Here is a 16042-nt window from a genome sequence, read left to right on the forward strand (position 1 = left end):
GAATAGTCTTTTGCTGTTTCCCCTGCCCACTTCCCTTTTGACTGTGGATCCCAGGTCATATTGTTATTACAAAAAACTGAATGATACAGAATTTCTGCTGATCTTTTTTTGGGGGAAATATAATACTTAAGTGATCCTTTCTATATACTTATGATATTTTCAATTAATCTATCAGTGAAGATAATTAACTGCATCTAGTTGAATTTTAGTATTTTGTGCTTTCTCGTAGTATAGCAGGAATAGAGATTTTGAAGGTGACATATAGCCTGTAGGTTGTTGAAACTACTTTGTTACTATATTGTTTTATTTGAAAGCATTTTATAGTTGCTAAAATCCAAAGTATTAGTCATATTTTTCTTTTTAGCCATCACCAACAAGCAGTCTATTTTAAATATAAAAAGGTATTAATTAACTTTAAAACATTTTATGAAAATCAAATGTATGTCCCTGTAAGTAATGGCATGTTTTATTTTCTTCACAGCATTCATTCAGTCAGAGAGCATAATAGAAGTACTGCGTTTTGATGATGGAGGGCTACTACAGGTAATTTTTTTTTTAAGTTTAAAAGTTATTTTATTGTTGATCCTTGAATAATATCTGATTATTTTTCTTTTAAAAATGTAACTGGTTTCTGTGAAATATATGTTACGAGCTTTATTTATAGGTAAGTAGAGTCATTAGTAATATAAAAACCTCCTTGGTTTTGTGAGTGATCTTTTAGATTAAATATTTCTTTAAAATGCAAACTCAGTGTGGGATTAAAGTCTTGCGAATATTGTAAATAAGTGATTCATTAGTCTGGGGCAAGTATGTGTGCCTGTGGATCTGAGGGGATGTAGGTCAGATCAGGAGCAGAGGAATCTGTGGTAAGTGTGAATTCGGATACAGAACCTTAAAACACTTGTCTGAAAGAGAACTTCTCTAGAGAGCAAATTTTGTCAGTATCATACTTCTACTTGAAATCCTAAATCATACCTTTAAATCTATTGTACATAAAATGTGAGTATATTTTGATAAATATCTTGTCCTTCCTTTCTGATGTAGTTCAGATATCACTGTGAAGCCTATTTCAGTCTTCCCAGCTAAAAATTAGTTCTAAAATTTCAGAGCTGAAGGAGATAGTGAAAACCATCTTAACTAACCCTCTGCTTTCTTTGGCTAGATGCTTTCTCCTTTATTCTAAACTTTTGTCATATTCAGTACTTACCATTGCTTAACACTTTTGTAATAACATTTGTTTTTCAAGTGCCATGCCGTTTGGTAGCATGGCTGATAATATTTTATTCATTTTATATTCCAGGAAAACCAAGGTTTAGGTAAAGAAGGTTGCCCTTGCCCAAGATCTCATGACTTTGTGGTAATAGGACTGACACTAGAATCTCAGTCTTCTCATGCCAGTTGTGATTATTGATCTCTTTGTGATACTGCCAGTGGAGATTTATTTATTTGTTTGTTTGTTTATAGCTAAATAAAGGACTTAAATAATTCTAAAAACTAAAAGCAGGAAAGTAAAAATTAAAACTAGACCAAGCCAGTAGAGAAAATAATACTACTGAGGACGTGGAAAGATATTTTTGTTTGCATTTTAGCATAAATTTAGGTTTAAGTTTTATATACTAAGCCAAACAGAGACTAAGTAAAAAGTGATGGATTTTAAGAATCTTTTTCTGTGACACTTAAGCTAGTAAGTCTTTTGGAAGACAAACTTTTCTAAAGAAATTTATCATTAATATCTTTTTCATCCTCTCTCGTTAGATATGTTGAGAAATGTAATAGTTGGTGATTGCATAGTATTTGAAGAAAGTCTTTATATAAGGTTTTTATATTTTAAAACTTAATAAAAATGAAAGATAATGAGTTCTAGTTTTATAAAGTCTTTCTAATAGAAAATTATCTCAGTCTCTTTTTTTCTAGTTCTTTGTTTCAGAGTGAGAACTTGGAGAACCTATGGGAATGAATGTTTTACATATCTTCCTTTAGATGGTTGTTGGCAAGATCTGGGTAGCAGGCAAATCAGGACTGAGTTTCTGGAAAATATCCTAAGTATGGTTGTTGATTGAGGAAGGATCTGTGTCTTTTAGGACCTAGACATCTAGGTTGCAAGGTGATAATCCATTTTGAAAATTCTGAAGCATTTGTATTTTTGCTGAGGGAGGCTGCCAATCTGTAACTAGATGGACTTGGCTATGGAAGAGCTTTGGACTGGGATGTGATTTGTTCCGTACTCTTTGGATCTACTCAAATGCTTGGACAAGAGCTTAGTTGAGACCTCAGAATTCTGTGGCAAAGGTAATTTTGGTTGGGAAAAATGTTGAAGACAAGTAGTATGAATTGGTTACTTCAGCCACAATAAAACCTACTGATGAGTCCTACAGAATATCTAATGTTGAGATGCTGTATATAGTGTATTATGTATTCCCCAAGTAGCTGAATATAGAACCCTTTTGAATAGATATGGAATTGTTCATTGTTTTGGTTTTTTTTGAGTTGGAGTCTCACTCTGTCACCCAGACTGGAGTTGCAGTGGCTGCTCCCGGCCACTGCAGCCTCAGCCTGCTAGGCTCCGGGGATCCTTCCACCTCAGCCTTCCAAGTAGCTGGAACTACAGGCGCGCGCTACCACGCCTGGCTAATTTTTGATTTATTGTAGAGCTGAGGTCTCGCCAAGTTGCCCAGGCGGGTCTCGAACCCGCAGGCTCAGGCAATCCACTCACTTCAGCCTCCCAAAGCCCTGGGATTACAGACTGAGCCACTGAGCCTGGCTCAGAATTGTTCATTTTAATGTTGAAGAATGTTTCCCAGAAACAGCAATCTTGATTTTGATATACTGTAATTTTTTCTGGCTATAATTTACCAATAAGTTTGATTACTTCTCAAATAATTCCTGGTTTCTTATCCTATGATTAGAAAAGAAAAATGAACATGTAGCATTTCTGTGGCAGAATATACATCATTTCTCCAATTTATATTTAAGTGAAAGCAGGGAGAGTATTAAAGCAACAAACTTTTTTTTGCATCATTTAATATGCCCGAGAGCATTCCTTTCCAAATCTGGAGTTCATGTTATATTTGTCTTACATGGTTCATAGTGATCCTTTTAATTCTCAAAATCAATTAATAAGTCAATAAAAAACACATTAAAAATTGCTGAAAAGATTAGACTTATTTTGTTTTTTTAAGATAAGGAAAATGGGGTTCATAGAAGTTAAATAATTTGTTCAGTATTCAATTGCTAGAGCAAAAATCCAGCAACCAATACATACTCACCACGTCTAGTTTCAGAACTCTTTCTACAGTGTTATGCTTGTATAGTTCTCTCATATGCATTCCATGGATACCCACTTGTTTTGTTATGGTTAGAACTCATAATTCCTTAGCCCTTGTTTTCTGTAGCAGGTACGTTGGCCATTGTCATTCCTGTTTAGCTAGACTGCTAAGATTTATTATATAGAATATATAAAGCTCAAAGGATTCCTAAGATGGACACAGACACTGAGGAGTCTGCATCTCAGCAGGAGGAGTTTACATTAAGACTCATCACCATCCTGGTCAAGTATCTTAAACCATCATTTCCATCCTAACTGATCAGAATGGTTAGTTCTTCCTTACCTGTTCCTTTGAAAGATTATAAAGTAGAATAACAAATGATATTTTTTAAATGTACAAGCATTAATCTGTTTGTAAGTATCAATCTGCTTCTTAGTCTTAAGTTTCTTATAAACAAATGAAGATAAAGTCCAGGAAGAGGGATATCTTTGTATTTTTTTCACCATTCTGCCAGAATAATAAACATAATTTTAAAATATTGGAAGGCAAGCTCTAGAATGTTCATAGGTGAGAGCTCAAACAGAATTTTGTCTTTTAAAGCTTATAGCTTCTAGGAAACTGTATTTTGTCAGTGGAATTCTAACCACCTAATTAGAGACCCTATATTGAGCCTTCTTCCAAAGAATAGAAGAGAGGTCTAAAATTTTGATTAATTTATTATTTCTTTAAAGTGTTTATTGGGAGATGTAATTCATATGTAGATTCATAAAATGTGGAGTTTTTTGCAAAGCAAACATCTATGTAACCACCACCCAGGTTAAGAACTAAAACCAAGCCAGCACCCTCAGAAGTTTCCCCTCAAGATCTCTCTCAGTTATCACCCCCAAAAGTTAGCCATTTTCCTGAATTTTATGATAATTTCCTTTCTCTATAATTTTACCATCTGAGCATATATCTGAATACTATAGCTTCACCTGCTTTTTGAAGTTCACGCAGTTTGTATTCCTTGTTTTTTTCCTGGCTTTTTTTTCTCAGCATTATGTTTCTAAGGTTCTCTGTGTTAATTGTAACTGTTACTCATTTTTATTGCGAATATCATTGCATTGTATAGGTATGCCCTAGTTTATATATCATTTCTGCTGTTTATGGAATTTTAGTTGTTTCCAGTTTTTGACTATTAAGAACAATATTCTCTTGACTAACATAATACATATGTTCAGACAGTTGTTTCTGGTTGATTCGAGTGTAGTTACTGGGTTTTAGGGTATGTGTATTTTCAGTTTTAATAGATAATGCTGTATAGTTTTCCACATTGTTCTCATTTACAATCCCATCATCATAATACTTTCTCCACAATCCTGTCTCCACAATAACTTTGTATGAAGTGTTTTCTTCCTTTCCTTCTTCCCTCTTTTCCTTTCCTTCTTACCTCCTATTCTGGAAAACGGGTAATGATATCCTACTGCTTATTGCCATCTTATTTGCATTGTTGTAATTCCTTATAAAGCTGAGCAACTTTTCATGGTATTTTGTTGTTGTTAGTTTGTTTTTTACCATTCAAATCCCTCTTTGTGACATCTGTTAAGTCTTTTGCCCATTTTGCTGTTTGGGTTGCTTGTCTTTCAGTTTTTTTGTAGAACGTCTTTATAAATTCTAGATATAAGTTGTTTTTGAAACTCTGACCTCACTCCAATAACAAAAATCAATTCCATTACATGAACTTTTTATTGTTTATATATATTGAAAGTAGCTTATTTCACTTGGTGAATTGTCCTTTGACTTAAGTAATGGTGACTTCTGATGAACAGCAATTCTTAATTTTAATGAAATTCAGACGATCAGTATTTTCTATTATGGTGAACAATATTCTCTTGAATAGAAAATACTACTTTCTATTTTTGTGTCTTCTTAAATAAGTTTTTTCCCATCTCAAGATCATGAAGGTGTTTTCTTCTATAAAATAGAATTTTATTGTTTTGCCTTTCACAATTAGCTATAATTTTATCTGGAATAAATTTCTGTTATTGATGTGAGGACAGCATTTTATTTCTCCCGTATATACTGTTGTCCCAGAACTCCTTATTGAATATTCTCCAATATTTTCTTTCCCCGGTATTCTTCAGTGACACTTTACTCATAAATTAGGTTTCATTCATTATATGTGTAAGTCTGTCTAAAGTTTTGATATTTGGTGGAGCAGATCTTGTCACTTTGTTCTTCTCTTTTAGTAATGTCTTGATTAATCTTAGCCCTTTGTTTTCTATGTGTATTTTAAAATTAGCTTTACACATATACACACTGTTGGGTTTTGCAGTACACTGAATCTGAAGATCAATTTGGAGAGAATTAAAAATCTTTCCAGAGTTCAGGATTAAGTCTGCTAATATGAGAGCATGGTATATTCTTCTACCTAGGCCTTCTTTAACTATCTCATAATGTTTTATTGTTTTTTGCATAAAGATCTTGAGCATTTTGTAATATTTATCCCTGGACCTTTAGTTTTTTTAATACTATTTCAAATGACATCTTCTAAAAATACTTGCTTTTTGTGGTTATTAGGTAGAACCATATCGCTGGTGCCTGGTCTTTATTGATCTATAAAAGTGACAATTTCATATGGCTCAACATAAAACGTAAAAATGTGGTTGTTTTTAATATATCAACTGTGTATCCTGAAAACTTGCTAAATTGCTTATTGATTCTAATAACTTATCTCTAGATACTTTTGAACAATCTCCATAAACTGTCCTAATCTGAAGTTGATGACATTTTATCTCTTCAAGGTGAAAACCAGAATCCAACGTCACACTTTTCATCATTTTATTATTTCTTGCCTCATTTTACTGGCTACAACCAGTATGTTGTTGAATATAGTGGTATTTAGTGGGCATCTTTGACCTGTTTCTGTTCCTCATCTCAGAAATAAAACTTTCAACCTTTCGTTTGTTAAATATGCTGTTTACTGTAGTTTTTTTCTCCGCTCCCCGCCTCTAAGATACCCTGTATCGTATGTGTCTTGCATTCTTAGCAAGATCCTGAGACAGAGTTTTTGGAATACAAGACATTACTGCCTCTGAAAAGTAAGGGGAAGGAATCTGGAAAGGGCAAGGAGAGTTTCAGACTGTGATACAGAATCTTGGCCAACCCAGAGGGGAACTCTGGAGCAAAGATTGCCTCTTGGAAGCATCTGTTTGGTAGGGTTGTCCAGGCCCTGGTACACTTGCTGTGCTCATTCATTGCCCGGGAGTAGCTGGAGCAGAACTTGGCCTTACTTCAAATGCTGCAGTGGATCCCAAAGGAGCTACAGGTAAAGGCTGATAGTCAACACCTTTTTTCAGGCTGAATGGCAATTCTTCCTTCTAGGGAGATCCGAGCAGTACATAGTAAAATGATTGAAAATCAAAGCCAAAGAGATACACATTCTACAAGCATCCAGAGGGAAAAAAGAGACTTTCAAAGGAGGCAGAATTAGCCTGCCAGCTGACCTTATTATAAACTGAAACAATGGGGCGGGAGGATAATATAATAATAAAGTTCACTGGGAAAAAAAATTGCCAAACTGGAATTCTGTTTGTCTTCTGTCCTGGATTTGGGCTTTTATTTTGGTGATCTGAAGTCTTCTGCTGAAGTTAGGGTTTTGTTGGTCTTACTTTTCCAGCTTCCTTAGGTGACTTGTTAGGCTGTTAACTTGTAATCTTTACATTTTCTTCATGTTTGTTTGTAGCGATATGAATTCCCATCTTAGTACTGTTTTTATGGCATCCCAGAGGTTTTGGTAAGATGTTTCTTCATTTTCATTTGTTTCCAGGTATTTTTTAATCTCTGTTTTGATTTTCATGTTGACCCAGGAGTTGCTTAGCATCATGTTGTTTAGTGTCCATGTCTTTGTAGGTTTTGGGGTCAAACTGGAATTCTGTACCAAATGACAATATTCTTCAAGCATGAAGGTGAAATAAAGACTTTTTCAAACAGATAAAAATGGAGAGATTTTGTCTCCAGAAAATTTGCACCAAAGGAAATAATAGCGTATTCTTCAAGCCAAAGTTAATGATTTCAGAAGCTCAGAAATGCAGAGCAATAAAGAGCACTAAAAATGTTAAGTATGTAGCTAACTAATGAAAATATACTATGTAGAACAATAATAATAGTATTTTAATGAATACAGTGTGGCATAACATTCTGGTACTACTAAGGCTAAGTCATGAGAAGATGCTAAGCATCTTACTGGGTTTCTTGGGCATCTCAGTTTTTGAACATTTCTTTTGGGAACATCTTACTATGATGTGAGAAATGTAGGCCACATGGAGAGGTCACATGTAGTCTTCTGGTTCGCCATCCCATTTGAACTCCCAGCTAACAGTTAGTGTTACTGTTACTCACTTTCCCATCATGTGAATGAGTCATCTTAGACAATCAGCACATCTGAACCTTCAAATAGATGCAGCCTTCACTTTTGTATGACTGCAGCCACAGGAGAGACATCAAGTGAGAACTAACCAACTGAGCCTAAAGAGGAGGAGAAGTAGTATTAAGTTGTTTTAAGCCGATATATCTTAGAGTGTTTTTTCCCCTTAGTAGCTAACCAAAATACTTAATATCATATAAAACCTGACTGATCTGTATTTGGTATTCCTTTACTGTTTCAAAAATTCCCTTTTGCATTTGGTTTGTTCAAAGCAAGATTCAAATAAGGTCTATGTGTTGTACTTGGTTGAAATGTCTCTTCAGTCTCTTTTAAGCTATCTCCCCTGCCATTTTTTTCTTTGTTGTTAATGAAATTGTGTCATTTGTCTATAGGATTTCCTGCATCCCAGGCTTGGCTCATTTCATCCTCTTAGTGTCATTTAACATTTCTCTATTCTCTGCATTTTCTATAAACTATTAGCTAAATGTGGAGTCTTGATTAGGTTCAGATTCAATTTTTTTTATTGACAAGAATACTTTATAGCTAGTTATACAGTAATCTGACTGGTCTTTTGCCCCAGGTCCTAGAGACACACAAGGTCTTGGAATTTCCTTAGTAATAAGAGTACCTTTGTTATTCATGAGCTTCTTGGGTCACACCTGGGTTTTTGCCTAATGAGAAGACTCAAGATGGGGACTGGTCACCAGAAAACCAACCATGTGAATTAGAGGGTTGGCCTTTGAGCCAACCCAACCTCCTCCAGAGAGAAGGAAATGGGAAATTGAGTTCAATCACATAGTGGCCAGCGATTCACTCAGTCATACCTATGTATTGGAATGCTGGGTAAAGCTTCCTGGTTGGTTGGTAACACATCAGTGTGCCCGAAGGGTATTGTGCCCTGATCCATGGAGAGAGGGCACAGTTCTATGTTCTGGACTCTCTTAGACCTTGTTTTCTCTGGCCCTTTAGAATAAAACTATAATTGTTAAGTATAGTGCTTTCCTGAGTTCTGTTGGTTGTTCTAACAAATTATCAAGCCTGAAGGGATTCATGGGAACCCCCTAGATTTTGTAGTTGGTTGGTCAGAAATACAGATGGCCTGGGGACCCCCAATCTTGCAAATGGTGTTAGAAATGAGGACTGCCTTGTTGGGGACTATGCCCTTTAACCTATAGAGTTTGCTGCTAATTCTGGGTGGTCAGCATCAGAATTGTACTACAGTACAACCAGTAGTGCTGTATATTTTCTACTATTTTTCATGAGAAAACATGTCATGTCAGATTGTCTTCGATTTTTAGGTCACAGATTTATAGGGTTTTAATGGTTCTGGAAATCATGTATTGTGACATTACTTCTGTAGATTTGGCAAACTTTTCCTTTAAAGGGCTAGATATTAACTATTTGAGGGTTTATGTACCAGACGGCCTCTGTCATGTTGCAGCTGCTCAACTTTTGTCATTGTAGCATGAAAGCAGCCATCTACAGTATACAAGAAAAAACTTCATTTGCAAAAACCAGTGGCAGATGGAATTTGGCTTATGGGTTATAGATCACCATCTTCTGGTCTAAATTGTCTTGGGAATGGGCTTTAATGTTATCTCAGAAGAAAGAGGAAGGGAGAAGGAGCTGTGATTTTGACTTACACACAGGCCTAGAGTTACCCATCCTATTTTAAATTAAAATAAAGCACTTCTATAATAATAAAAAGATATACTTGTAAAAAATTTGAAAAATAATTATAGTTCATATTTATTGGAGATTGCCAAGTGCCAGGTACTCTTCTAAATTCTTAAATGCATGAGATAGGTATTAATTTTATGAATATTTTACAAGTGATTATATTAAAGTACAGGGAGTTTAAGTAACTTAACTAAATAAGGGACTAGTAAGTGAAAAAACTAGAATTCAAAACCAGGCATTTAACTCTAAAATCTAAGTTCTTAACCACTGTGGTACAGAGTAGGGCAAGACAAGGCTTACCCCTGTAGCCCACTACTCAAATGTAATACTAGTTAATACTTTATTTCCTTTCAGTGATTATTTTCTCTGCAAATGTAGCTTTGTTTTCTCATCCCACATAGTCAGTTTTACAATATAACAATTAAGTTTACACCCAAAGCAGCTATTGCTCATCATGTCAAGTTGCTGACCTGTGGCTGTAGTGAAGAGTTGTGTGGGATGCTAGAAGGACCGCAGCAGAGTCTCTGTAGCCGTTGGCAGTTGACAGATGCTACTCCATACAAGGTTATTTGGCTAGTGAGGACAGAGGCACCTGCTCCCCATTTTGACTTTCTACTTCTTTCACACTATTATTCCTTGACTTCTATGGTGAAAATGTGTGGTGCAAAAGAAGATTAATAGCTGGCTCAAAAAAAGTTTTAAAAACTAGGAACACCAAAAAATATTAAAATGATATCAAAAGTACCTAGATAGTCCTCAAACCTTATACAAAAGAAATCATAGACTTAAATGTAAAACTATAATAAAACCTTTAGGGAAAACACATAAGAAAGAAGCTTTAGGATACAGGACTAGGCAAAGAGTTCTTGATGTCAAAGCCTTGACACCAGAAGTGCAGTCTATAAAGGACAGACTGATAATTAAAAACTTATTCTGTGAAGAAATAAAGATAAAATATAGACTAGGAGACATTTGCAAGCCACATATCTGACAAAGGACCTCGTTTCTGGAATATATAAAGAACTCTTGAATCTCTACATTTAGTAAAGAAACAATACATTTAGGAAGCAGGCAAAACACATAAGTACACATTTCACTAAAGGGGATTTACAGATGGTAAAGAGGACGTGAAAAGCTGTTCAACATCATTAGCCACTAGAAAAATGTAAGTAACCCTCCACCCGTCGCACACAAAATAGTGACAGCATCAAATGCTGACAAGGATGTGGAGAAACTGGATCACTCATACATTGCTGGTGGGTATGTAAATGGTAGAGCTACCTTGTAAAAACAGCTTGGTAGTTTCTTATGATACTAAACATGTGTTACTATATGACCCAGGAATTGCACTCAGGCATTCTCTTAGAGAAATGAAAATTTGTATCTACATTAAAACCTTCAAATGAATGTTAGTAGCAGTTCTTTTGTAATAGCCCCAAATTGAAAACAACCATGGAATACTATTCAGCAGTAAAAAGGGATAAACTGTTGATGCACACAGCAATTTGGATTAATCTCCACAGAGTTAGACTAACTGAAAAAGGCCAGTCTCAAAAGGTTGCATATGTATGATAATATTTTAGACTTGAATAACAGAGTAGTGGTTCCCAGGGCTTGGGAGAGGATGGTGGGTATAAAAGGGCAATATACTAGATCTGAAACTATTGAGGTGCTGAAACTATTCTGTGTCTTGACTGTGGTGGTTGGTACATAACCTACACAGCAGAGAAAATTGTATAGAACTAAATACACATCCACATATACAAATTAGTACAAACAAAACTGTGGCAATCTGAACAAGATAGATGGATTGTACCAGTGTCACTATCCTGGTTATGTTATTATGCCATAGTTTTTACAGAGTGTTACATTTGGGAAATTGTGTAAAATGTGCCTCCTTACATTGTTTCTTACAACTGTATATGAGCCTACAATTATCTCAATGAAAATTTATGTTAAAAATAACAAAACAGTTAAAAAGAAAAGTCAGTGATGGCCCCTCTGCTGAGTTAAAACTGCCTCGCAGATATCTTATCCATTGTCAATATGAGATTATTCATAGAGAATCTTGTGGGGGGAAGTTGGGTTGATGAGAACCCAACCCAGGGTCACATGTTGAGGTTTTCATAACCAAAAGCAAACCTCTCCCTCTACCTACCTTTACCCCAGTCCTGGAGAAGTATGTATTTTTTTTATCTGAAAGTGACCAAGAAGCATAGTCTGATCACCTGCAATGACACTTTGCTCCTCTTCTCAAGCATATCCCTGGGGGAAGATGTACAGTATGTGACACTCACTGCTGCTCAGTGTGGTTTCCTGGTACTGCTGATTTGTGTACATGTCCCACCTGTACCATCTAGGATGGTGCAGATCTTGTCTTGTTTCTAAGCACCCGGTGCTGTGTACACAACTAACACATATGTAATTTGGTAGTAAATTTCATTTAGTTGATTTTTTTTCCTAACTACTTAAAATCTTCTGTTTAACAGTAATGCAGTATAAAAGGGTAGCCATGTTAAAAGTTTTTAGCAATATTATGGCCAACTTCAGTTTGTGTTAGCTAAAAGGAGTCACTATTAGGCATATACTTATTAAGGGTATGCTATAATGTATATGCAATAATTGACCAGATCAGAGGATTTGAATTCTGACTCTTGCTGCTTAATTCTGGAGTGCAGATTTAAATCATTTGGAGGCTTAGTTTTCTTATCTATAATATAATCCTGTATCTATCTCCAGTGTGTTAAGAACTGCAAGAGTCACTGGAGATAGAGACACAGTTGTTTAAAACAATTATGCACTTTGAATTATAATGCAAGGAGATGTTAGTACAAGTGAAAATAAAAATTGCTGATATCTGTTTATAAAACCGAGGTTATAGCATGGTTTTCAGTCTTGGCAGTATTTACATTTTAGATCAGATGATTCATTGGGGGTAGAGGAAAGTCTGTCTTGTGCATTGTAGGGTGCAGTCCGTGACCTCTACCCACTTGATGCTAGTAGCCCCCTGATTTGTGACAATCAAAAATACCTTTTTAGCTTTTTGAGAATTTGATGAAACCCAGAAACCTCCCCTCTCTCTTCCCTCACACAAAAATGCCTCTGGACATTGTCAGCATTCTCCTGGGGGAACAAAATTGCCTTCAATTGAGAACCACTGAGTTACAGGGATAAAATTATCATGTATTATTTTTACAAGATAATTTAGTAAATATGTGAGAGAATATCACATAGATATTTTTGAAGAGACTGGCCTATTTGATTGGAAGAATGGTTCATTTTCTTCCCATATATCCCTATTTGGTGTTGAAGGGTGCTTTCTGAAAGAGATTGTACTCGGATTGGTCTGGAATCTGTAGCCTAGTGGTAAATGAGGCTGAGGCTGGAGTCCTAAAATGTAACAGAAGCGTGAGGTCTGAATTGTGTGTGGAAAAGAGTCTCTGTTCTCAGGAGACATGGTGATTAGAGAATTTGCAAGTTGAGAATTACTAACTTTTTCTGTGATTCAGTGACATTTCCTCTAAAATGTTGTAGTTATGTCTTAATATTTGATAGGAGGTTCAAAAATACATGGCACAGGCATTTTCTAGGGCCCTGAGTACTCTTGATAGACGCTTATTTCTGGATGTGAATTTATAAAGTTTAAAAACTCCTGTCAATCAGGAGGTGAAATGTGAAACTTCATTGTCTTCTAGGGATTGCTTTACTGTCTAATGAGGTGGATCATTTTCTTCATATGATTATTGGCCATTTATTTTTCTTTAGTGAATTGTCTATTCTTACCCTTGGCTTACAGTTCAGTCACAGTATTTTTTCCTGTTTTCTTTTCACTGTTGTGCTATAAAAATGTTTTCATATCAAGTATTTTCATTGTAAAGTTATTAATGTAATCCTTATTTGCTTGCTCTTTGACTTTTGACATTTCTGCATTATTTTGTATTAAGTATTTATAGATGGGTTTTAACTTGTCACAATTCTTTTGTCTTTTTTAAATAGATAAGTTTATTTTATTTTACTGTAAATGTGTTTAATCTTTTCCATCTAAGTTTTTATGCTTTTTTATTGTTTCATTTGTTTATAATCTCTTGATATAGGGGCTCAATTTTCAGATATACTTTTAAGATATGTTTATAAGCCTTTATTTCTCAAATTAATTTAGAAAAAAATAGTATCTATTGTGATCTTCCCCATTCTCTCAACACGTAAGGCTGTGTTGAGAGAATGCTTTTGTATCTCTTGGGTAGATATCTAGGAATAGAGTGACTGAAACATTTTATATAAATGGAATCATAGGGAATGTATCTTTTTTAGGGTTTGTGTTATTTCATTCAGCATAATTATTTGGCGATTCATCCATGGGCATGAAGCAGTATCATTGTGGTTTTGATTTACATTTCCCTAGTGATTAGTAATGTTGAGCATCTTTTTATGTGCCTGCTGGCAATTTATTTATTTCCTTTGGAGAAATGTCTGAGTTCTTTGCCCATTTTTTAATCAGGTTGTTGTTTTTTTTTTTTTGTCTTACTGAGTTGTAGGAATTTTTTAATATATTCTAGGTTATTGATATCTTATCAGGTATATGATTTACAAATATTTTCTCTCATTCTGTGGGGTATGTACATAATTTTCATAATAAAAAAGATAAATTTTTCTTCACAGAATATAGAAGAGTTCAATGAATACCCACTTGTCTACCACTCAGACCCAATAGTTATTAACATTTTGTCATATTTACATAAAAAATTATTTTGCAGAAACATTTTAAGGAAAATTACAGACACCCTTACACTTTAACTGGTATGCATCTTCTAAAAATAAGGACATTTTCCCACATCTGCCATATTTTCCCTGTATACATTCTCCACAATACCGTTTCAAAATAACATATATTATTGGGAAAAAATAATGGCACATTTCTGCTGCTTTTTCTCATTATTACATAGCAGCTGACCTTTTAGGAGAAGTTCACCGATGGTGTTCCTTAGAGTGTTGGCATTTTCTCATACATCATTAAGAACTTCCTTTCCTTCATCACCTGAACTACAGCTGTTGCCTTACTTCCTTCTTTCTCTGTTATCCTCATCTAATCGATCCTCTATGCTACAGCCAGAACAATATCTTTAAAACTTAAAGTAGACCCTGTCTATCTCTGTTTCTCTCTCTCTTACTCCTTCACACTCCTTGTATTGCATTTAGAGTGCAACACAGTCCAGACTTCTTGCCATGACTTCTCAATAGGGCACAGCATTATTTGTCCTCGGCCTAGACATCCAGCCTCTCTTTCCCTTCTCTCTAAGCTTCAGCCAGATAGACCTGCTGTCTGTCTGTCAAACACACCCAGCTCTTTCCTCTGTGAGGGCTTTCGCATATGATATTTTCCTTCACCACTACTCGTCCCACTGCCACACTGCTCTCTTTTTAATCCCTTGAGTTTCATATAAGTATCATCTCTTCAGACAGCCCTTCCCTCGTGACATACTTAAGTGTATCACCTATTTAATTTTTTTCACAGCACCTTTCCAATATTTTTATAATTCTATAAAAATGTATAAATACATATTTAGTTTTCAGATGACCGTCTGCACGCACATCCCCTGTGCTCTGTAACAGCGGAACCATTGCACACTGGCACCTGGCACCGTTGGTAAAGATCAAGATGAAAGGCCTGGTAGCTTCACAAAGTGATGGTAGAGATGACTGTTCCCATGGGATGTATTGGTTTGGCAAACTTTATTCTAAAAACCAGTCGCATTACTTTATACTACTTCCTTGGCTGTTTAAAATTTGGTCCAGATCATTCTCTCATTTGAATTATGGGAAATCCAAGTGGATATAAGATCAAAGTTGAATTACAGTAAAATATTTTGGATATTTCATATGTCTGTAGCATAATTACTTGGTTTCAATATTTTCATTATTATTTTCTTCTTTTCACAGACTGAGACAACACTTGGACTCAGTTCGTATCAGCAGAAAAGGTAAAGCTTTCTCTTATATAACATACTTTCAGCTCCTTCTGGGGAATTCCTGCAGATCCCCCCCTCTTTTCCCCCTGACTTTTTGGTGAAGAGGGAATAGCAAATTATGTTACATTATATCTTGTATTTCTCTGCATTGTGTATGGAAAACCAGATTTAAGTCTGAATTTATGTGTCATAAATTCACAGTTGTGTATCATGCTTTGTCTGGTGTGCACAGAGGAGCGCTTTTACTCAGAACTGAAACTCCTCTTGTTTTGTGAGGGATCAGCTTTGTAACTCCTTAGTGACTTCTCCTGTGGCTGTTCCTGATTTACATGAACTGACCACTGCTGCTCTCAGTTGCCAGGGATCTACCTGCAAACCCCCAGAGAAGGAACTCAGTCAGAGCCAGGAGTCTTGGGCCCTTTTAAACACAGGCCCCTTTTAAACACAGCTTCCCTGTGAAAACAGGGGAGTTGTTTGACCTCAGGTACCTTGAAAATATGTGCATGCATGTGAATTTGAAGACATCTTCCCTATCCCCAAATTCTTTTGGTACCTTGTCATATCTTTATTTTTTGAAAATTTATGTTTTATTTTAAAAATGTGCGATATAATTAGGATTAGGTATACAAGTGGGCATCATTCAGATAAAGTTTGAGCCTCTCCTTGGTCTCCACTTTGCCTGGTTTGAGATCAGGTACCCTTATTGATGTTGTGTCTCCCTCCCC

General features: G+C 35.5%; 1 protein-coding gene across 1 annotated transcript in view; it reads left to right on the forward strand.

Moving 5' to 3' along the window:
• Positions 1-456: 456 nt before the first annotated feature.
• Positions 457-16042, forward strand: part of LOC103271946 (transmembrane protein 131-like) — a gene marked incomplete at its 3' end in the record, with an annotated part of 43058 nt that continues 27472 nt past the window's right edge. Inside the window, exons 1-2 of the mRNA XM_021717906.1 lie at positions 457-543; positions 15289-15329. Coding sequence (XP_021573581.1) covers positions 457-543; positions 15289-15329 — 128 coding nt within the window. The remainder of the gene's footprint in view (positions 544-15288; positions 15330-16042) is intronic.

Source organism: Carlito syrichta, unplaced genomic scaffold (assembly GCF_000164805.1).
Source record: "Carlito syrichta isolate Samal-C Ts95f unplaced genomic scaffold, Tarsius_syrichta-2.0.1 Scaffold110719, whole genome shotgun sequence".
In the NCBI taxonomy this organism is placed as follows: Eukaryota; Metazoa; Chordata; class Mammalia; order Primates; family Tarsiidae; genus Carlito; species Carlito syrichta.